The sequence below is a fragment of the Gymnogyps californianus genome, chromosome 4 (assembly GCF_018139145.2).
Source record: "Gymnogyps californianus isolate 813 chromosome 4, ASM1813914v2, whole genome shotgun sequence".
NCBI lineage: Eukaryota > Metazoa > Chordata > Aves > Accipitriformes > Cathartidae > Gymnogyps > Gymnogyps californianus.
Window position 1 is genome coordinate 50679064 of NC_059474.1, and position 22747 is coordinate 50701810.

Genomic DNA, 22747 nt, shown 5'->3' on the forward strand with positions numbered 1-22747 from the left:
CATACTGAATAGGGCAGGGGGTGGGGACATTGTCTTCAGCTGACATGCTGTTATCAGCGGGACTGTGTTTCTGGACACAAGATTTTGCAGTCATTGGTCGTCCGAAGAAAGCCTTTCCATCTGAGGATTGGACAAGAAGATGCGTCAGTTTGCTGCCCGTCTCCAAGGTACTGGTAATGCTGCCTCCACAAGCTGGCTAACGTCACAGCTCCATCACCCAGCGGGGTGTGGGCTTTTTTCTCCTCTTCTCTGTTTTAATTCTGTATTTGCTTCCTACTGCATTTCTTAATCTGTCTTCTGCCAAATGCTAACAGCATGATATTTTGCAATCATTTAGGTGAATACAAGAAGGACGAACTCCTGGAAGCTGCTAGGTGAGTGCTGCTTAGAATATAAAGCATATTTTGGAGGTGGAAGCAGGAGAGGAAAAGGGATTTTTAAAACAGTAATGTTTTGTCATTGCCTTTCCATGAAATGATGCAAACAAACCACTTCATTAGCATAAATCTCTTCGGACTTTACAGTCTGGTACAAATGGAAAAGCCTGTTTATGTAATTGAAATCCCCCACTATGGTGGTTATAAGGTTAATATTGAGTTTTTGCTTTAAGCTGCTTAAATCCTCTTTATCGTTTTGTGACTGTTCTTTTTAGGGGCAATTTAAATATTGGAATTTTGCTTTTCTTTTGATTTTTACTGCTACCTTAGGATATATTTTGAAAATAGGCTTTATCAGAACAGAGCATAAGGAAGCCTATACAAAAGGTGTAAAGTTCAGTCGCATATTCCAAAGATGCTTTCATCCTTCCTTCTGACAGCACAAGACCATTTTATATAGACCGTTAACCCTTCTAAAAAATGTCTGGATATTGGTATGTAGTTATTTCAAATGTTATGGGCCATATGCTATGAAAATGTATTTAATTCAGAATGTTTAATTTGGCAAATGGCTTTCAGAGGATCTGTAAAATTAGATAAAGGAAATATAAGATGAGGTTAAGGAGAGAAATTAAGAGGTGTTTTTGCATAATCTTTTGTAATACACTTAACTGCAAATTTAATATTCTTTTCTGTGTTTACTCTTGGTTTTGAAATGTTCAGAAGATCCTTTAGTCATCTGACATTCTCCGTGGCAGAGTACAAATTTCAATATACTATACTTTGATATGCAGCTCCTTAGCAAATGTTTTGCAAACAGCTCTTTTTTCCCCCCCTTTCTGTAATCCTCTCCTCTCCATTTACAGGAGTGGTAATGAAGAAAAACTGATGGCTTTATTGACTCCTTTAAATGTGAACTGCCATGCAAGTGATGGGCGTAAGGTAAGTTAATACCTGCTTTATATTTCTGTTATTCAAGAAAGGCCAATTTAACCGTATTGGGAGGCATAGATGTATAAACCAAGAGAGTGTACGGGGGGAAAACCCCTGATGTCTTTTCACCATAAAATTAAATGCTGTTGTACTTGATACTGGCAGTTGTGACAGATCAACAGTCAGCAGATGTGGATTTTGTGTGTGTCTTTTCTTTTAAACGTCAGACCCTGGCGTACATGTAAAGTGAAACCTTAAGACCTTTTATAAGAAAAACAAAATGTAGTGTTGCAGATGAATAAAATAACTAAGGGAGGAAGGTTGTTATTTGTATTTGAACACTGTCTGGGTGAGGTGGTTGATATTCGGCTTAGCTCCTAATGCCCTTGCACGTAGACTGGCACTGTATTGATATGCTTAACACCTTCTGCATTTTCTTATATTTGACATTATTGTTTTGACTTTCTCTGGCAGGGATGTTTGAATGAGTTAAATTAAGGATTAGGCTGAAACTGGAGGAGGGAAGAACATACGGAGTGAGAAGTAGATCCTATGATTTTTTGATGTTTTAGACATCAAGATGATGGTTTGTCTAGACTGTTGGATTTACAAATGTTGGTTTTTTTTTTTTTTACTGTGTACCAGAATGTTCTTAATCTGCATCTCTTAAAAACGTCTCTCACGTGTAACAGTACATCTCACTCTTTGAGAGAAAAGCATGGGAGTGTTTTCCTTTATAGTTTTCTTTATTTTTGGTGGAGTGTGTTGGAGCATAGTATAAACCTCTGCCCATTCTGGAGCTGTTGTGGAACAGCCCAGTTCCACTGAAATCAATAAAAATAGGCCAGTTTATGCTGCCTTTTCATTAAAAGACATGTTGTTGCTGATTATAAAAAATGTAGCTTGATTGTGAAAACATTCCTATTTTTAATACACATTTTAAAATGTTTTCCTAATTATAATGCCTATGATACCTACTACGTGAAAGAAAACCCAGCCAGTTTTTCACTTGTTTACATTTATCGCTGATTGAAAGTTTATGAATGTTCCAGGTTTTTAAAACAATTAATTTTATGATCTGAGGACAGGCAAATGAACAAGGGCTTTATTCAGTTCAGCTGTGTCGGAACTGATGAAATACTCCCCATATTTTAAGATTAAACATATTGCCCATAGTTCTTCGTTTCCCTTTTTTTTTTAAGAGTATACCATTCAAATGAGACTGTATTTAGATATTAATAGTGCACTGTGTTGTTACAATTAAGCATGGTGGTATACAGCAGTGCATTACTAAGTAATTGGGTCCCCATCACTATTGATTTAAGGCCAAAGGCAGAGTTGTGGTTTCTGTCAATATGGAGAGGAATAAGCCCTTGCAGATATGTTATCTAGACTATTTATCTCTCTAAAATAAAAATAAAAAAATAAAAAAAGCTTTTAAAATCCATATTAAGCTAGCAGAAAATATTTAAGTATTATTGCAGCCTCTGAATTAGTTTGAAAATTTATGCCCAAAACTCAGAAAGCATATTGCAGTTAAAGCTAACCAGTGCGGACACTTTAATAATTTGTTTGTGTGTTTGGTTGTTGCTAAATGTGCTGGTTATTAAAACTCCTTTTGAGATGGCTTGCCATTGATATTAATTAGCTTTTTTTAATGATGTCTACCAGATATATTTTTTCCCCACCCTGTGTGTACAGACTGTTTAAGATGAAGTAATTCTCTGTAGCAAGTGTGCTATATAACTGTTAAGTATTTCATTTATAAGGCAAAGCTTTCAGGTCCTGTACTAGTGCAAGATCACTTGGGGTTTAATCATTCTAAGCTGTGCTGCAAATTAAGTGAACTTTTCAGCCTACAGCACAGCATTCTTGTAAATGAAAGTCTCTGCTGGTGTAGCTGCCTCCAATTGACCTATGCTGATTTACACTAGCTGAGAATTTATCCATTTTGGAAGCTGTTTTTTGCATTCCTTGATGCTTTTGTAGTTATTTTTTGCAGATCCCTTGAGTTTTCAAGCCTCATACTTATCACAGTGTAAGGCCACAGATTTAACACAGCTGTCAGGGCCAGGAAGTGCAGACTCTGCGGAGCGGCCCAGATTCTCAGCATCACGCTTACTCTGCAGTACAGACATATCCACAGACTCTTGTGTACACGTTTCTCCAGTTTGTGCGTTCCTCGGCTTTGCACTTTTCTGAGATGTCCAGCACTACTCTGATAAGGGAAACATTTAGCTTTGTCGGTGAGAAAATTGAGTCCCAGTACTGAATGAGTGATTATTTTTTCTGTATAGTAGTTTGTATAGTAGTGGTTTTTTCATACTTTGGGATGTGCCTTTCCAGAAGTTGTCATCTAACACCCATTGCACTAGAACTGAATAGCAGAATAGTCAGGATATTGTTAATCACAATATTGCTTATTTCATTGCTGTATGCAGTTTACCTTTTTTTTTTTCTCTCTCTCTCCCCTGGGGATCTCTTCTGTGTTCCATGCGTACTAACATCTGGAGTTCCTGGATTTCCCAAACACCACATCTGCTGTGAGGTTGTGCTTCATAGAACGGATAAAAGGGGTAGAAAACTCCTACAGTAGCTCACTGGTTTGAAACCAGCTTGGGTTGGAAATAACAAAGACTTACTGCATTCTGTGTGCTACTTGCAGCCTTTTTGAAAAGTATTGATAGCCAGAGTCTGATTCCTACTGGACAGGAGTCCATGCTGCTACAACAGTTACAGCTGGTGCTGATAACCATCTCTCCATCTGTTTGTTTAGCATAGAGGTCAAAGACTGAATAGGAGTGAAAACTGAACTTGCTTCTTCCCTTCCAAGTCACAGTTTAGATAGATTATGAGCGTTGTAGAAATGTTCACATTACTGAAGCTCTTCAGCTGTTGCCTGAAGAGGAAATTCATTCTCTGTTGCTACTCTTGCAATTATTTTCTGGAGTGAAAAATGAAGGAGTGTGTGCAAAAGAAAGCAATTTTATATATCAGCTAAAGCATTCTTGCATACCAAGGATCTAGGTAATTTATGGGGTTTTGTTTTGATGACCAAGGAAAATCAACAGTAATATCTCAGAGAAACAACTATTTCATTGAGCTAGGTAATGGTTGATTTTTGAGTAAGTATTGGCTTATGTGCCTGTTGAATATATGAGGCCACAAATAATAGTGCACAAGTACTGAGCTATACAGTGCAGAGCTATATGGTACAGTGTATGCAAATGAGTGTGTTATGCAAGGGTGAAATTTCACAAGAACTGGTTTTTTTTGAAACTGTCCTATTTGTTTGCTTTTTAAAAAGCAATGCCTGAGCTGAAATAGTCATTTTTCATGCCAATTAGTCTTGCTTTGATTTTCTAACAGGAGACTGAAAAATCACAGAATTGTTAGGATGCGGTGTTGTATGTAACATAAATTTTGCGTGTTACATCACTTCTGTTTAGATTGCTTCACAAAGTATTTGTTCTGTCAAAACAGAACTTAGACAAAATGTATGGCACCTGTGTATTCTTGATGGGTCTGAAATTTCACTGTGTCCAGCCTCTGAGCTCTGCCAAACTGTTTTGTCTTTATGTAATCTATAGAAGTAATGACTTCTAGAAGACATGCTATAGTATTGAAGTTAGCAGATGGTACTGAACTTTCACACTGTTAAAAAGCCAAGCCACCTATTTACGTGTCTGTCTACGTAAAGGTATGTAGGCTCTGGAGACTTACTTTACAGCCCCCATTATTTTCCCTCAAATATTTTTTTCCTCTGTGGGTGTCTTTTTCAAGTACTCAGTTGTGGGTGAATTTTCAAAAAATGTTTTTGACTATTTTAAAACAACGGGTTCCTATCTGCTACTGGAAGCTAATGCTGTATTATTTTGTCATGGGAGCTGGATTTCTGACTTGTTACAACAATCACAGTTTACCTAATCCAGTAGTTAGTGGCAAGAGAGGCTTAAAATAGAATGTATCATGGTTGCAGGTTGAGTTGAAGCCATCTCTTAGCCCTCTCATTTCCTTTGGAAAGCTGTTGTGGACACTTGAAAGGTGTTTCAGGAAGAAAATGATGTTGCCTCCGTTTTTAAAATACAGAAGTATCTGAGCTAATAAGGAAGCATTGGTTCTAGCAATTCAGATGAAACTCTTCTCTACAAGGCAGACTTCCCACATCAGTTCTTGACAGCTTTCCAAAGTGAACTGCATCCAGCTGACATGGTAGCTATTAGCAATGGGAGGCTGGATTTTTGTTTTGAAGTGGGATTTTTGCTGGTATATAATATCCTGCTCCTGTATTACATTGTGCATGCTCAGATCAAGCCAGCACTAAAATACTCAGGTGTTGGTTGAATGAAACCTCTTCGTGCAAATGAACCCAGCTCCTCTGGTCAGCAGTTACTCAAAAAACAGTTTGTTTTGCTCCTTATCTCAAGGTTCATCTCTTTCGAAGTAGAGCAAATACCTGAGATTTTGAGCTCTTTGGAGCACAGGACAATTATTTTTCTGTAAAATAAAGCATAGTTTCCATTGATCTGTTGCAGCTGCGTTTTGTATTTACATTTTGTATGAACCATAAGAAAAAGAGAGAATACCATGGCGTTACCTGTGAACAGCTTGGTCTCAGATATTTGTTCAGCATGAGGCAGGAATTACTACCAGAAGGCAGCACAGGATGTGATTCCTCTACAGCTACATTGTTTTCTTTCCTGCACCTTCCCTCCCTGCCTCGCTCCTTAGAAACTAGAAACTTAGATTTCTGCAACAAGTGAACCAGGGAGCCTGCAAACAATGCACCTCCCTTCTTTCGCAGCACAGGACCATCCAGCAGTGTGGATGAGGCAGTGATCCCATGGAAAAAAATAATAGACAATTATTTATTAAAAGGCCATTTCTAGCGTGCATGCCATTCCTACTTCATTTTATTTAACTGTAGTCTTCTGGCTCCTAGTGCCCCTTTCTTTGTTTATTCCCAGTTTTCAGTCCTTAACAGCTCCCAGTACCAGTCCTTAATACTTGGTATTATGCCTCTCCAGTGCCTTTGTTGTTACGCCTTTCCAAACCAGATGTAAACAACCCTGGATTCAGAATACCAGTAGCAGGCCTTTGCATTAAACTTTGTGAGTCATAGGAGACATACTTGCCTCTTGGGTTTACTGGAGGCTGTTTCTTCAGCCCACTCCTTCCTGCCATACAGACATTCATTTTTCTTGTGCATGGCATCATCCAGGTTCATGGATGCAGGGTACAGATGTAAGAAATCCAACTCTGAGAAGGTCCGCAATGCAGTGCTGAGTACCAGCATCCTTGGCCTGAAGCAGCCACTGCACAAGATCTTGCATGTGTGCATTTTGCGGAGAGGACGGAGTGCCCCTCAGCTCCTGCTATGGGACATCTCTGATACCAAGTAACATTCTGTTGGATGGGGTTGCAGATTCCTTCTCTTGCTTCATCTGCTTCTTTCTCTCGAGAGATCAGCCTGTAAACAAAGGACTGATAAATAGAAATTGAATTCTAACAAGATCAGGTGAGTTATGTCTCCTCTTACCAGGGAGTCTCCAATTTGCTGCTGGTAAGTGGATTTGCCAGCCCCGGTTCCAGAATTCTGGTTGTTCTCAACCATTTTAATGAAAAATCCTGCAGCTCAAAAGAAAATTGGTATGCCTTCCAATTTCTGAGTCTGTATGGAACAATCGATCCACGTTTTCACAAGCTTTTTCTTTACAGTTATTAAACCTACAGACTTGAGCAGAGGTTTAGATTCTCTTGTAATCCTCTTGGCTCTAGGAGCTGGAGGTTGAAGAAAAATGCCATGTATTGCAAGACTTGTGAACAAATTGTGTGCATTTTTCTTGTGCTACAGTAATAAAATGAAAACTAATACCACATAAACCTATAGGTCTGTTCTATAAATTTATGGCATACAGATTATATTCAGATGAGTATGGAACATCTTTTGGAAGAAATTATTTCACATATAATAAGTGTTGTTTAAATCTTGTGAAAATACACACTTTTCTACAGACAAAAGCTGCATATTTGAGCAAAAGACTTGTGAGCAGATACCTGATGCAAGGCATTTTTGTCATACCCAAGGGTATGTCTGAATTTCTGTGTGTACTTACACACGTGTATTTTTTTGTCACATGTAATATATTACTTAGTGTCACAATTTTGTAGATATATCAAAAGTCTCTAGTCTCAAGGCTTATCTACAACAAAAAATAACTTGTGCGGAGGAGAAGAGCAAAGGAATCATACATTGAAACCAGATTAACAGTTGACTGTGTGTATTCTTAGTTCAGAAAAAGTGCTTTCTCCTTGATTAGTCGAATAAAATAGAAATTAAAAAAATTTGTTTAACTAGAAAATGTCATTTTATTTCAGGAAAAAAGACAGCTCCGCATGGAGTGAATCCAAAACAGTTATTCCAGAATAACTGGATAGACAAGCCCTTGCTGAATCTGCTCACTTGCTGCTTACTAGCATAAAATGTCAGTCTGGTTTTGATGAAGTACTATAAAACCACATTTGTGGGTGGGAAATGTGCAGATTTTGGGCTCTTCATTTGTGGTCCTGCAAAGATGAGCCAGAAGTTTCATGATGCATGATTACAGCTTTTTGGAACTGCAGTTATCAAAATATGTGATAACAATGTACTCTGTTAGCTAATGTTTGCTAGTGTAAAGTTGGCCCTGACTGATGGCTTCTAAACATCGTAGTCTTTGTTGACACTGATCTTGGATGTGTTTCATGAAATGCATGTGTATCAAAGGTATATCTAGGTGTGTGAGTATGTATATTGAGATATATACATATATAAAAATTTAAAAGTATATAGGTATATATATGCCTATATATACTCACATATGTATTCATATACACTTTTATATCTACCTAGCTGTGTGTACTTATATATGTGTGTGTATATGTGTATATCTCAAAGATATAGCTAGGTAATGTGCTTGCCTAGGGGAAGATATGAGCCAGCACTCCCCTATTTCTATAAGCTGATTTTCTGGGGATTGAGGGAAGATGGAGAGCACATCTATTTCTGTTTAAAACAAAAATGTTATTCTGAGAGCTTATTGTTTTAAAAATTTGGGATTTAAGATCCTTGTTTACTATGTTCAATGACTGCTGTGTTCTGCAAGTGCTGCGATTGTTTGTGCTGCTTGTGCAGCCTCACCAGTGATCCACATTGGGTATGGGCATGTATACAGTCATGGGAGAACTTGTCATCAGATGCCAGCTGCTCCATGGCAACAGACCTATATATGTTATTATCCCACCTCAGATATGAAGTCATTCACAGTACCTGAGTAAACTGAGTGAAGAAGGGCAGCTAGGGGTTGGACTACGAGCTGATCTCCAGAGCTCACTTCCAGCCTCAGTTATTCTGTGATACCTTGGTGCCCCACAGTAACATATTTGTATGGTCCATACTCCCAACTTTGATTTGGAGGAAGAGCTTCACAACGTTACAGCCTATCCCTTTCTATGCTATAATTAGGAGGACTGATAGAGGGAAGAAGATGGACTAAAGTCCTTCTAAGCAACTCTTCCCTTAGTGAATATGTGTCTCAGCAGTGAAAATAAGTACTGTAGATCAGATGCAGACATTTTTGTGCTCTTTTCAGTTATAGCTATACCTCTCCGTAATTGAGTTAAATATTTTAAATCAAAGTCTGCACACAAAATTAAGGGTCCTTCCTGGATTTAGGTAATGGAGCACTGTGAAAAAGGTGACCTTTCCAACATTACAAAAAGGTTACAAAGCAAATGCCATAATGTTTGTGATTTGCCTGGGGCAGAAGTGCCCGATGCAATACACACATAAAAAGAACATCTAAAAATGGCCACAGCTGTATTTTGCGTTTAAAACACCATTTTGTTTGTTTAAAAAGATAGTTCCCAGGATTCATGCATGTCAGAAATAGTGACAAGTTATGCTCTTTCTTATGCTGTGATCCCATCTTATTTCATCAGCCAAGCATGGTCAAAGTGGATAACACAAGAATCCCTCCCCTGACTTTGTACAGTATAGATGACTTGGCTTAACTTCTATCCCTGGTGTCCCTTAAGACTCTCTATAGCCAAAGATGATACCTTTTGAATAAGATGTAAAACTGATCTACCTGCTCTAAGTTTCTGTTATGAGATCTTAAATATTTTCCCCAAAAAGTTTCAGTGAGTATCCCTTCACCTGTTTTCATTTTCTTCAGAAATTATATGAAGTGTAGTCTATCATGTCCACAAATAGAAATTGTGCACTTGAAGGACTGGAAAGCAATTGTTTTCTCTGTAGTCATTCTCTCTCTATTGTTCTCTAAAAATCAGGAAATCTCATTTGTTAGGTCTTAATCATTGCGCTCTTCAGGAAAACTTCAAATGTATTAAAGGTGTGGGGTTTTTTAATACCTGAACTGTTTCCCCTTCATGATTAGCTTCATACAGGGGACAGCTTCTTGCATTATGCTATTCTCCATCTACTGTCAAGCGAAAACAAGTCAAACTGGCAGATTTGGGCAGAGCTGCCATTTAATATTTTATGCACATTAACTAGATGCTGTGGTCTGGATTTGGCTCTATCAGCTCAGAGCATCCAGAAGTTGAGTACTGATGACATTTCTTCTACTGAGATCTCAAGAGCGGAGTCCTTTCCTTCACAGAGCTTGCTGAGGTTATGTTTGAGTTGAAATGTGGCACCTCAATCCGTGGGCTATATGCATTTAATTTCTGTGTGTGGTTGACTACAGTGAATACTGCAGGTTCCATTTCTATCCTTGGTGTCACTTCCCTCTCAAAATCCCTGCATGTGAGCATGAGAGGTACTGAGAAGTAAACTGTTCTGCTTTCCTGTTGCTTTTCACTTTTGAGTGTGATATTAGAGTACTTTGTGGCCTCCCTCTGTTGCTAGACCTATCGTTTAGTTGTACATGCGGTTTCCAATTTCTGCATGCTATCATGCAACCGTCTCAGGACCTAACATCATCTTCCTTAAAAACCATTGGTGAGGATTCAGTTAAAAGCCTGTTGAGTACCGATGTAGACTGTATCAGTTGGATTACCCTTATGCACGTGCTTGTTGACTGCTTCAGAAAACTCCAAGAGTTTTAAAGGTGGAACTTCCCTTAACACTATTTGACTCTTCCCAAGCAGATCGTGTTTATCCAGGTGTCTACTAATTCTAGCTGTTATTATATTGTATTTTTCCTGGTACAGACATCAAGATTACAGGCCTGTAGTTCCCCAAAACATGTTTTAATGATTGGTTTGCAACTTTCAAGTCTTCATGTACCAAGATAATCTTACATGAAGGTTACATACTACTAGTAATTCACCTGTTTCATTCTCCGGTGCTCTCTTGGATGAATGCAGTCCCGTCCTGGCCATTTGTTGATGTTCATTTTGATTATGGGTATCATTACCTCTTTTATGCTTAATTTAGTTTCAGACAGATCCTTTGCTAAGCTTCACCATGCTCCCCAATACGCACATGCTCACTCTCCAGGGTCCTGGTATGAGAATTACTTGTTTCCTCTGGGATGTCTACCATGCAAAGAGTTCCTTTAGTTCCTCCACAATGACTTCTCGCCTGCAAGAACTCTGTTTCTTGCCCTAGCATCACCTTGCCCCACTGGACTGTCTGGTGGATATTCTGCTCCTGGTGGGCTGGAAGAAGGATTTATGGCTGGTTTGAATTCCCTTCACTAGTCACTGCTTAAACTGGTTTTGCCTGTCTAATTGTATTTTTACCTTTAACGTGCTGGAGTTCGTGGTCCTTGTGACTTTCTTCAGCTTGTAAATTCAGCTTTTTGAATGGTGCCTTCTTAGTAATCTAGTAATCTCTTTTAGTTTGCTGTTAGTCACACTGGCTTCTTTCACTTTATCAAGCCCTTCATAACAGAAGGTGTGTGTTAGCATGGCATTTCCAGTATTGTCTCTTAGTAGTCTTTATGCTGTCAGTAAGGACTTAATTCTCTTAGCTACCACTTTTAGCTTATTTTTAAAAAACTTCCCAATTTTTTCATAGCTCCACTTTCTGCAGGTTAGCGCAGTGATGCTTGATTATTTTAGCAAGCATTTCCCCTGTAGAGAAGTTGAATCTAAGTATGTTATAGTCACTGTTAAAGAGCAGCTTCTACTGCAAGGTTTTGCACCAGATGTTGCTTGTTACTTGGTACCAGCTCAGTAGTTGCCTGTACTCCCGTGGCCTCACTAGCCAATTGCCCTGTAAAACAATCCCTGATAGCATCCAAACATTTCACCTGTTAAGTCACCCAAAGCCATTCTGTTTTCTGCCCTTGCTGTCTCTCTGATTTCTCTCAGCACATCAGTTATCACTTGCTAATACAACCCCATCATTGACTTCATAGGTTGTATGGATAATTTAGAGTGATCAATTTAGTTCTAAACGAAAAGAACTACAAATACTTATGTGCAAGGAGAGGTGTATTTACATAACCATTTCTAAAGCTGTTGTGTAAGTTGACTGAGCAGACAGCAGGTGAACAATAAAAGGGGAGGAAAATGCCAAAATAGGGCATTGTAATTGATGATGGATGTGTCATTGATGAACAAGAAAATTGAAGTTATTTGATTAATCTTTTCTAAGTAATATAATACACTTCTACTTATAAAAGAGACTTATTTCTGACAGATGAAATTCTTTAGAATATTCATATTCTAATAACCATAACTTTTCAATTTTCAGTTTTGAAAAGGAAGTACGAGATAAATTCTCTGCCTTTTTTCCTGTATTTTGCAAGGCTCTTCTTCAAAAGAACAGTGAAGTCTACTTGATTGGATTATAAAGGCATTAAATTCTAAAATTTGCAAATTATCACTGTAATGCAAAAGATAATTTTGTATATTTAATTTTGTGAATTATTTTATATTTCGTGTTTTAATTTCATTCCAAAATATAAGGCATAAATATTTATTTAACACTGAGCACTGGAGCTGAAATGCAATCAATTTCGAAGTGTTGTTCTTAACAGAGTTCATTCTGACTCCACTTTCAATAAAATGAGTGAAGTGCTGGTTTGAATGTCATGTTAGCAGAGGGAACAGTCAAATTAATGTATTCTGAGAAGCTTTTCTTCTTTCTTAATAATGTGAAAATCTTATGAACTGAAGCCTGGAAAGTTTCTAGTTGGAAGGGGAAGGAGGAGAAGCAAAGTAAATATACAAAGACTGAGTGGGAGACGTGGTAAAAATAATAAGAGATACAAAAAGGGAAGGGAATAAAAGATTGTTAGTTGACTGTAGTAGGAAAAAGATTTTGATAGCAAGTGGAAAAAGAAGAGACTGAAACAGCAAAAAACAGCAGAGTTTTGGTTCTCTGGTGTTCCAGTGTGCATCCTCTTCAGAATGTTTTAATGTTGTATGGAGGACTTCCCCAGTCATCTGGCATGGCTGTTTGGAGAGGAGCCTCTTGTTAATGCTTGTTTGTGCTGCCAGAGCAACACCAAAATATTTCATTAAAAAGAGGGAACAGCAGCCTGAGCAAATAATTAAAGAACAGGATTCTACAGCTTCTGACACTGGCTGACAGGACAGATAAAAATGTATGTATTTGTGCTGGAAGAGGGGAGAAAGTTGTCTCATCCTACTCTCCTGGAGTGATAAGCACTTGCAGCTTGCAATTTGACAAGATTGAGGGGTTGATACTTGGGCTGCAGACTGTGCTGGCTGGCACTGAGATGCTTTCAAAAACTCTGCAGAAACTTGGCTATCCGTGCCCCATTGCTCAGACCAGCAGCAGTAGCATCTGTTCTTCCCCATGCACTAAACTTGAATCACAGCTTCCAGTGTGTGATTTAACTAATAAAAGTTCCAGCTGTTGACATGAGAAAATCCTGCATGCCTGTGTGCTCAGTCCACCAGCCCAGATGAGTTTGTTCTCTAGCTGGCAAGTGTTGCCAGCTGCTCCTTGGAGTACTAGAGGTTTGAATACCCTCTCATGACTTTAGTTAATAACATTGCAGGGGCAGTTTCTTCTTCGTGCCTTTGCATCAGCAAGAGCCAGTCATGCCTCAGTGCCTTACCTCAGACTTGTCCATTTTTAACTTGCGTTTCTGACAGATTCCAAGTGATGAAAAGAAGCAACAAAAATGGCCATCCTGGACACAATGATACTGTAAGTAATTCCTATGTAGTGTTCTGCCATATCTTTCAAGGCAGTATACATCTCCTTTCAGTGTTAAATAACATTAGCAGCATTCCCTTAGGAGAAGAGAGCAGGTCTTTGCTGTCATTTCATCTTTATGTAGCTCAGCAAGCCACTACTCCCTCAGCTGCCAGCATCTATCACCAAAGAAACAGTGTATGCTCCTCTGCTTCTCTGATAATCCATCTCAAAGGCCGTCTCCCCATGTCATTGAGTGCTGCCAGAGATCTATTCTGTGCTTCTGAATCCGGGAAAACCGCAAATGCTGCTTCATGGTAGAAGCTCCAGAATTTCTTTTTCATACTGCAGTTCCATCCCCAGCCAAACCTTGATCATTTGCATGTAGAAATGGAAGAGATTCTTGTAAGGAACAGTTTTCTGAGAATACCATGGGTTTGTGAGGGATGTTGCTCAGCTTTTCTGACACATCCTCTGTGGAACTGTTTTACCAAATGGGTGGTAGGTAAAGATACGTGCAAATACAGAAGAGTTTTGGGGGAGTGGAGGTGTGGCGTTTTAATTCTTGTTTAGGAAGAGGTCAAGGATCACTAGTGCCCTATTTATGGGACCTGCTGTTTGTGAAATCCTAAAATCAGAGGTCACGTTGGTGTTCCTATTTAAATATTTAAGTGTCTCTCCCAGCCCTTTACCATTTCCCTCTTAATCTCTGCAAGTAATGGCAGCAACTTACTATGGAGCTGTTAGGGAACTAAGCTTCCTAATTAATATTAGGGGAGCTGAGATCCCTTTTATCCCTTTGCCGTACCTGCTTTTTCTTGTGGATCAGATTGATCTTTGCTTTTGAAGTTCATTCCAAACGTGGTTGCTACTTTGTCTCACAGTATCTCTTCTGGCCTTTCTTTTAGCCTTTTTTTCTGCCAGGTAACGATTGTCTTTCAGGTTTGACTTTTTCCTTTTCTCTGAAGTAATCAATTTGAGTTATTTTCTTTTTTATATAGCTACTGTTAAGAGAGTAGCTTTCAGAGCTATCTACATGGATTAAGGATTTGCCTTCCTGGTGTCAAAGATGATAATCTCCATAATTTTGAAAGTCAAGTGTTGTTGGCTGGAGAAACCTGCTGGGCAGGGAGACTGGGTTTTTCTTCTGGGATTTAATAAGGCTTTTACATGGTCATCTTCAAACATCCATCTTAAGCCTGCCTCTGCAGACAAACTTTCTTTTGTTGTGTGGTCCTGCAGTGCTTGCATGTTTTCTCTCCTGTCAGGAAAGATATCTTTGCCCTTTACCCTCTTCTGGTTTTGGGCATATCTCATTTGCCTCCACGTGCCTACCTTCTCTGTGGTGGCACTGTTCCTGTGCTAGCAGGAGGAGTTCCTGAGCAGAAAAGCGAAAGCCCTCATTTCCTATTCTTCCTTCTTTTAACCTCTAAGAGACAGAAACACTCTAGTTACTTCTTTGTCTACCTCTGTGCAAGATGGTGCTTGTCATCTTTTCTGTCCTGCCCTACCCCAGGCATCTATGTGATTGAAAAAGCTCTTTTCATAAATCTCCTGACCCTTATTTGTCAACACTTAGCCCAACTTGCAGTACAACAGGGTCACCATGTTAATGTGTAGAACTGGTGCCAAGTCTTGTCACGCAGTCTTGAGGTTCAGAGGTACAGTCAGAAATGTGTATTGTCTCAAAGGTCAGATCTACTAGAGGAACATTTAGTAGTCAGTAGTTTGGACGTTACAGCCCTCTGAGAAGGAACAGATTTGAATACTCACTGGAGATTGGGAGTGGAAGAGTCTTGGTCTGTCACCCAAGTAAACCTTTTCCAAATGAGGGCTTATTCTGTCAGTGTATTTGCAGTATTTTTATTCTGCTCTTCCTGTGCTTTTTAACTCTCCAGACATTTTATTAATTCTTTTCATTTCACCTTTATTATACATTCTTACTTTTTCCTCTAGTTTATGAACATCTGCCTAGTCTGGAGGTGTCCAACACTAATTTGAAAATAACATTCTAGCTGTGGTTTCTGCACAGTTGAATACAGAGAGGAATGTTCCTTCAATCTGTGATCCACAAAGCAATTCTTTGTAGCTGGTACACATTTCTAAATACTTCTAGGGGGTATGCTGTTCCTGATATCTGACCTGCTCTGGGCTTTATACCATAACCCAGGTGGTACGATACCTGAATACATTTCTGAAAGGTATTCAGTTGCAAGGAGGAATTTCTTTTTAATGCAGACGACTTCTTTGTTCTCCTTCTGCCAAGTGACTGAGAAGGAATGCAAGCGTTTCTCTCTTACTTTTCATGTAATCCTCATTCTTGCCCAGTGATGCTCTGCCCTAGCACTACTGTGTATGTGAAATCAAGCTGGTTTTGTCTTCACTAGTTTACAGGTCAAAACAGTGGATTTTTTTTTTTCTCAAAGAGATCATCTGATATACCAGAGCTCTAAATTAAGATACTGTGTGACTTGCAGATTCTGAATTGATGAGCTGTTCAGTTCATTTCCCCTGTTGTTAGCTGTTAGAAAGCACTATGTGAAATTTGTGACATGATGTTTTTTTCTGAATTTTACTATACTAAGTCTGTCCTGTTCAACAATCCAATTAAGTAATACTGGCTGTGTTCTGAAGATGAAGCAGTTAAATTACCACTGGAAACACAGTGGAGTGAGAAATGTCTTCCTTATGCATTTTGTAATCCTTGTCCGTAGGAATTGTTTTTTGTAGTTTGTTTTTTGCAGGTTTGGGGGGGGGGGCGCGTTACATAAGAAAAGTAGTTCAAGCTTTTCATCCCTGTACTTATTTATCTCTAGAGTTTAAACTTGTTGCAGCTAGTTCATCTACAGTCAGCAGTCTGGCATAACTTGTTTTCCTGGAGCAGCATCTATAAGTTTGTCCCTAAAGCGTAATTGTCGACCATGAAATTAAATAGCTCAGTACTGCTATAAAATGACCAAGGAAGTTGCACAGTTTGGGTGACTGAAGTTAACAAGCCATGTGGCTGATGAACAGCACAGCCCTTTTCCTGCTCATTAAGAGCATCATTTTCTAGCTGAGGTTAGGGACTTTTATTTCTGTAGTACCTAGTGTGCAAAAGCATTGTAGCATGAATATTAAATAATTATTTTGAGTTATTTGAAATATGTGTTTCTAGAAGGAATTTTTTTATATGTTGATATGTCCAGTCTTGGTACCATACAAACAAATGTCAATGAGATATTTTCCTAAGAAAGCCCACAACTGAGTCTAAAAATGAAGATGGGCACACTGCTTAAAATTAGAATGCAAGTTGGTACCTGAGCAGCAAAGGAAAAGCTTGATCATTTCCACAGTGGAAAAGTTCAGGAATGTCTCTTCAAGATTGTGGTGATGTTGCAACTTGTTTTCTTACCCCATTAATCAGAATGATAAAGTGGTGACAGGAGGTATTCCACTTGCATCTGGAATGTCTTCCTGATGTGCACTCATGATTGATGCAGTTCATTTTAGAGAAGTCTGTAAGAGAGCAGCATCAAGCAGACAGACTATTGCGATTGGAAAGATTCTATCATAACTCTCTCTTCACTGGATTAGAATTTGTTTGCCTGCTCAGAGGTTTTTCCTTAGTACGCCAGATTCAAATAGTCATCTTGCCAGGAGTCAGGACATCTTTCAAAACAAACAGTTTTATGCAAAACTGTGAAACAGAGGTCCCTTCTGCGATTAGAAACCTCTCTGCTCTTCCCTTAATTCAGAGGAGGTGAAACCCTGTTCTGAAAGGAGCTTATAAGACAAACTACAAAAGTTTAAGATATTATTTTTATTGCTACTGCTCTCTGCAGGCAGTACAGTCTGATTAGAATAAAGGTTTTGTTTGACAAAAGTTAGATGGGAGTTTGCTGCATACCTGCAATTTCCAAATCTACCAAACCTAAAGATAATTATACACAAGGTAAAAAAAAATCCCATATATTAAAGTCTACATGAAACATTTTAAAATCCCTCCTTCCCCCTCCTTTTTTTTTGACAACCTTTGTCAGCAGGGTGTTGTAGAAGAGTTAACAACAAACATATGAGCGTCCTTAGATGTTTTCTGCCAAGTCATACTTGTTTGTCTGTCTGTGTAAGAGCTACCCTTACTGGTGTGTATCCATGTGGGGACCTTCTGAACGTGAGAGTAGCCGTAACATGTCAAGGCCAGACCTGGCTCTCAAAATCAGGGTGTTGCATCTTTATTGCGAGAATGCTCTTCCCATAGAAGATGAAATTAAATGGTGATAATTCTAAATCACTGTATAGTGTTGTAAATTAGATGTATGATGAGACATCATATGTGATGAGAAGATTGTTGTTTGATTTTAGTAGCCTTTGGGATGACAACTTGAGAATGAGAGAAACACATTGATTAAGATTGTTATTACATATCATTATATAGAGATTTGGTAGTAGAAAGCAAGAACAGGCAATATTAGTTCTTAAAACAGTTCTTGCAACTGTTATTGATCACGCAGATAATGGATGATATAAGATTCTTACATAAGGTCCCTCAGTTTAAAGTTGCCCATAAAATGGGCAATTCATAATTTGAATCTGAAAATGCAGCTTTCTTCTGAGGCTGTGGCAGCGTTACCATCTAAGAGCTGCTGAAGACTGTTTCAGCAAGATAGGAAGGGAAATGGATGGTGCTTGGAGCCAGCACTCCCATGTTGCCTATGGACAATTTGTTGAAAGCAATTTTCTAATTTCAGTAGAAGCAGCTCACCAGCCTGCAGCTCTGGCAGTTCCTCAGAGCCCATTTGTTTCATGCAGGTGAACAGGGGACAGCAAGTCCAAGGTGGCTGACCTTGAACAGGGATCATCAAATCAGCTGTAGGTAACAAAGCAGTGTGAAAATACTGAAGGCTCAATGAAAATAGTATCAAACTGCTGTATGTACATTTTTTAAATCTAAAAAATGCATTTCTTGTATTCCCAGGCAACACATTTTCAAAAAGACTGCAGGCAAAATACCTGCTTTAGTATAAATTGTAGGTGTACAGGTTGACGGTGATTGCCATCTCGTGTATAGTGATCTTCCTTGAAATGCACAGTACCTGCTTTGACTCAATTACAGTTGCCATAAAACTTTAAAATAATGTAAGCATCTCACATGAGGGTCTACTTTACTTAATAAAAGTGGAGTTGTACTCTTTTTAATTACACTGGCAAGCAAGACAGCGTGATTGGCTTGGTAACTGTGAATGTGAGTCTTGGAAGGTAAGTGCCCTCTAGGGATTCCTGTTAGTAAGTCTCTTGCCAGGTATTGCAAGACATGGAAAGAGGGGTTAATTGATAGCTCAATTAAATCTCTTTTCTTAATATTAAGTGATTAGTTTGATATGCCTTGCAGGTGCAGTATACAATACTGCTGTTTGTGATAGCTAGTTTCTACTTTTCTAGTGCTATATAAACAGCACATTAATTTTAAACATCAGTCTCTTTAGTACCATCATTCACTTGGTTTGTTTTTTTTTTTTTTTGAGTGCTAATAATCCCATATAATAAGTAGTTCGTGTAGCATGACATTATTTTTTAGGTACTTAGTTTCTGTAATTAGCATGCAAGCTTCTAATGCTGGATTAGTATTTTTAACTGTTAAATCTGTAACATTAATGAATGCTCTTTCTCACGAGAAAGGAAAATAAGTCCTTAAAAAAAATCATTGAGGTAGGGCCTTTTTGCTTCCTCCTTCCTGAAGCATATGTAAGCGCAGCATTGATAAGAGCCTTTTAGCCAACCTAAAGAGCAACTGGCAATGCTGGCTTGTGGGTTCTGATACACGAGGCCTGGATACAGGGGGAGCAGCCCTCCAGGATTGCTGCTTCTGCATGCCCTGTGTGCGTGTTCAGTCATGCTTGCCCATCAGTCAAGTGGTCTCTCTGGCTGTCTTAACTGCCTGTGTCTCCAGCACCACATGGTCCTCCAGGTTATATGGTTTGCGATTGCAGAGTCGAGGCATGCAAACTGGTGGAGATCTCAGTCCCGTCTCCAGGGATGGGTACAGGGAGCTCCTCCTTGGAGAGGCAGCCGCAGCATGGCACATGGCTTCGCTGAAGCTGCTGTGCATCAGAAGGCAAGCACGCTAAACATCAGACGCCTGGCTGCAGCTAAAGAACTAATTCCTGGTGTGTTGGGGAAGACGTGGTATTCTGTGTTTGTTCATGGGACTGTGGTGTCTGCGTGGCCTTGCTCGAGGAGAAGAAAGTAGCTCGCCTTTCTGAAAGGCGGGGATATAAGTTGTCTGAAGATTTGGGATGTCACTGTTTTGCTTCACTTATGTCATTTGTCTTGCGACTGTAAGCTTGAAATGTTTTGGGTTTCTCCTCTAATGAAGTTATTTGGCAAATGCAGGTCTAATAGCCCTAGAAATACAAAATGCACAGTCCCAGCTTGAGTCATAATAGTTTTTCTTTTAAGCAGTGAACAAGACTCCAGGGTTGATATATCTTTATTGAGAACATCCCTATTAATAATGCTTAATATGAGTAAAGCATCATCTTGGAAGTCTGCCATTGTTGTTTTAGAAATAGCATCCAGACAAGAACAGATGTAGTTTAATTGTAGTGAGGTTAAAGGATCTTGCAGTGGTCTAAAGATTTAGTGTTTGCTCCAAATTATTCTGGAGTTTAGACCTTTCGATAGACTGACTTTTCCACAGTCCATTTCAAATTCCTTTCAGGTTTTCTGAGTTATTAATTCAGTTGATAAAACTGGATTTAGTAACCAAACCAAGGCAATTGTCAGAATAAACAGTACTAAAGTATTCTGCTAATGTCAATAGTGGCATAGTCTTTAGCCACATTTTCATTGGTGTTTATGATATGCAGAAGCCAGCTATTTTATAATAGGGGCAGATGTGAAAAGAATGTAATACCTTCTGGATCAGTCCAAATTGTTAATTCGGTAGTAGAAGCCTTTCTGAAACAGAATAACAGATCCTAATGATTTGAATGGCCAAACACTTAAAAGATTTGACCCGTTTTGGTGGTGATGTTATTTTGTACTTTGGAGACACTTTAGGGATCTTCAGGTTAGGAATGTTAGAGGTCCTTATTTTGAGTATAGATAATTCCGAAGATGAGTCTTACAGAAACTTGCATAACTGCTTCCCTAAATAAACTCAGTTACCCAGATGTTTTTCTTAGAGATGCCCTGTGCTGTCATTTCTGACAGCACAAGCTGTGTCCTCACTATGGTATGCAGGACACTTGGTAGGTGTCAAAGTAGTTACTCTTTCTGGAGCAAAGTAGCAAGGTGTTGAGACTATAGTAAAATATAATACAGACTACTCCAAGTTATGGTCATACTAAATATGTATTAATTCACGGAAATCTATATCCGTACTATTTATGGATATATAGCACCTGCTGCTGTTTACCACAGATGAGACCATTTGTCTTGATTTTTGTTTTTTAAATCTTGATGATAGTGAAATGTGATGTCTCACCTGTAATACTGTATAATGATGTTTTAATGCTGACAATAAATCTGTACTTGGCTTAATACTGTGAGATATGTAAGTCTTCCCATGTGTTCAAGCTGGTTTATGTATGGGGTTTTACTGTAACAAAATAGTGTTGTTTGGTTGCACACCACAAAATAAATTGCAACAAAGATCCCTAATAAAATCCTCTGCTTCTCAGCCTTGGGAAGGAGGAAACAGCATCACCTATTCATGTAAGAAATGAGTTCCTTCAGACTGAGACAGCACACAAAATTTGTTTCATAATAAAAAGCTTTTAAAATAAACTTCGAGGGGAATTACTGTTGTCAACTTCAAAAGCTTTCAGTTAAAATTGTTACAAATTGGCTATGGATAAAGGTGTTATCATTACTCTATTATTATGCAGCAAGGTGCATTACTGCTGAAGATGTGTATTTTGCAGGAAACTGCAAACTGTATACAGTTTGCTCCACATATCTTACCACAGCACAGAACATGTACGGCTACTTGTTTGGTGGAGAGCTGAAGACAAACATTCCTGCTATGGGATAAATCTATTATTTCTTGTTCTGCAGTCTGCCACTTGCTGCAACAAGTGTACATACAAGCAGTTTTGTAACCTGTGAGTATGCGGCCTGAACTGCATAAATTTGCTCATGAATTAAAAAAAAAAAAAAAAAAAATCAGCAGTTTAAAAATTAAGTTATAGCATTTAAAAAAAAAGAAAAACCAAACCAACAAAAAAAAAACCCAAACAAAACAAAATTGGGCCATTATTTAAATTAACTTTAAATGATGAGCTTGTTATTGCCTTAGGAGATACCTGGATTCTTCCCCACCTTAAGGAACATTTATTTGGTTTGACAACAGGAGGGGCTTGCATGTGCTGTGTATTTGTTAATTTGGCTAATCACAGAAGGAAAGTGTAACTTATCTTGATCCAATGTGTAAGAGAAATGAAGAGTACTTAAATGCCAGGAAGTGCAGGACTTCAAACTTATGTGGCTCCCATTCTTCATCTTGTTTTGTTTTAATTTCAGTCCACTCCTTTACACCTAGCAGCAGGCTACAACAGAGTTCGAATAGTCCAACTTCTGCTTCAGCATGGTGCAGATGTGCACGCAAAGGACAAAGGGTATGTAAAGTGAATTGATTTATTACCTGTCTGCAGCAGTGGGTTTGTGTTAATCAAGATGAAGAATTATTTCTGTTTCACATTGCAGCATAATCTCAAATAGTTAGCTGAGAATGCAACATTTGCTTCCAGAATCTGAGTGTGGTTCATCATAAATAAACTTTTGTTAGAGCCCCAATAACAGGTTAGCTGTGATTGCACTTGTTTTAAGTCTTGTATTACACCTTTAAATTTTTTTCCAAACCTTATTCTTTACTTCCATGCACAGACTACCCTGTGAAATCATGGACTAATAGCATTATTTTAGGAAAGGCGATGGGGAGAAGATACGTGGGCTTAGTGGAAAAAAGGTGCATTGAAAAATATATCTATAGTCTCATTATCTTTTCGTATATATATGGATGTAATTCCAAGTAATATCAATAACGCTCATGTGCTCACAACTAGTGGTCCTCGGAGATCTATCTTGATTGATGTTGCCAGCAAAAATTAAGACATAGTAGAAGCTAAACTATTCTATTTTTGCAGTAAGGATAGTAGTTACGTAAGATACCAACAGAAAGTGCACAGCAGTCAGAAATCTGGAACGATATGTGTTGTACATTGTTCTCAGCCATACGTTTCTGAACTCTAAGGTGATGATTCTCATGGTGGTCTGATAGGACGGCTTAGTCCTAACGTTGTAGAAATTGGGCCCCTGGTTAAAGGCATGC

General features: G+C 38.6%; 1 protein-coding gene across 2 annotated transcripts in view; it reads left to right on the forward strand.

The window, feature by feature from the left end:
• TNKS (tankyrase) overlaps nucleotides 1-22747 on the forward strand; it is a 148914-nt gene that overhangs the window by 78763 nt on the left and 47404 nt on the right. For both annotated transcript variants that reach the window (XR_007766476.1, XM_050896730.1), the window contains exons 4-6: nucleotides 338-374; nucleotides 1244-1319; nucleotides 21940-22034. Coding sequence is in view for 1 of the 2 variants with exons in the window: in XM_050896730.1 (XP_050752687.1) it covers nucleotides 338-374; nucleotides 1244-1319; nucleotides 21940-22034 (208 nt within the window). In the remaining variant the exon portion in view is untranslated. The remainder of the gene's footprint in view (nucleotides 1-337; nucleotides 375-1243; nucleotides 1320-21939; nucleotides 22035-22747) is intronic.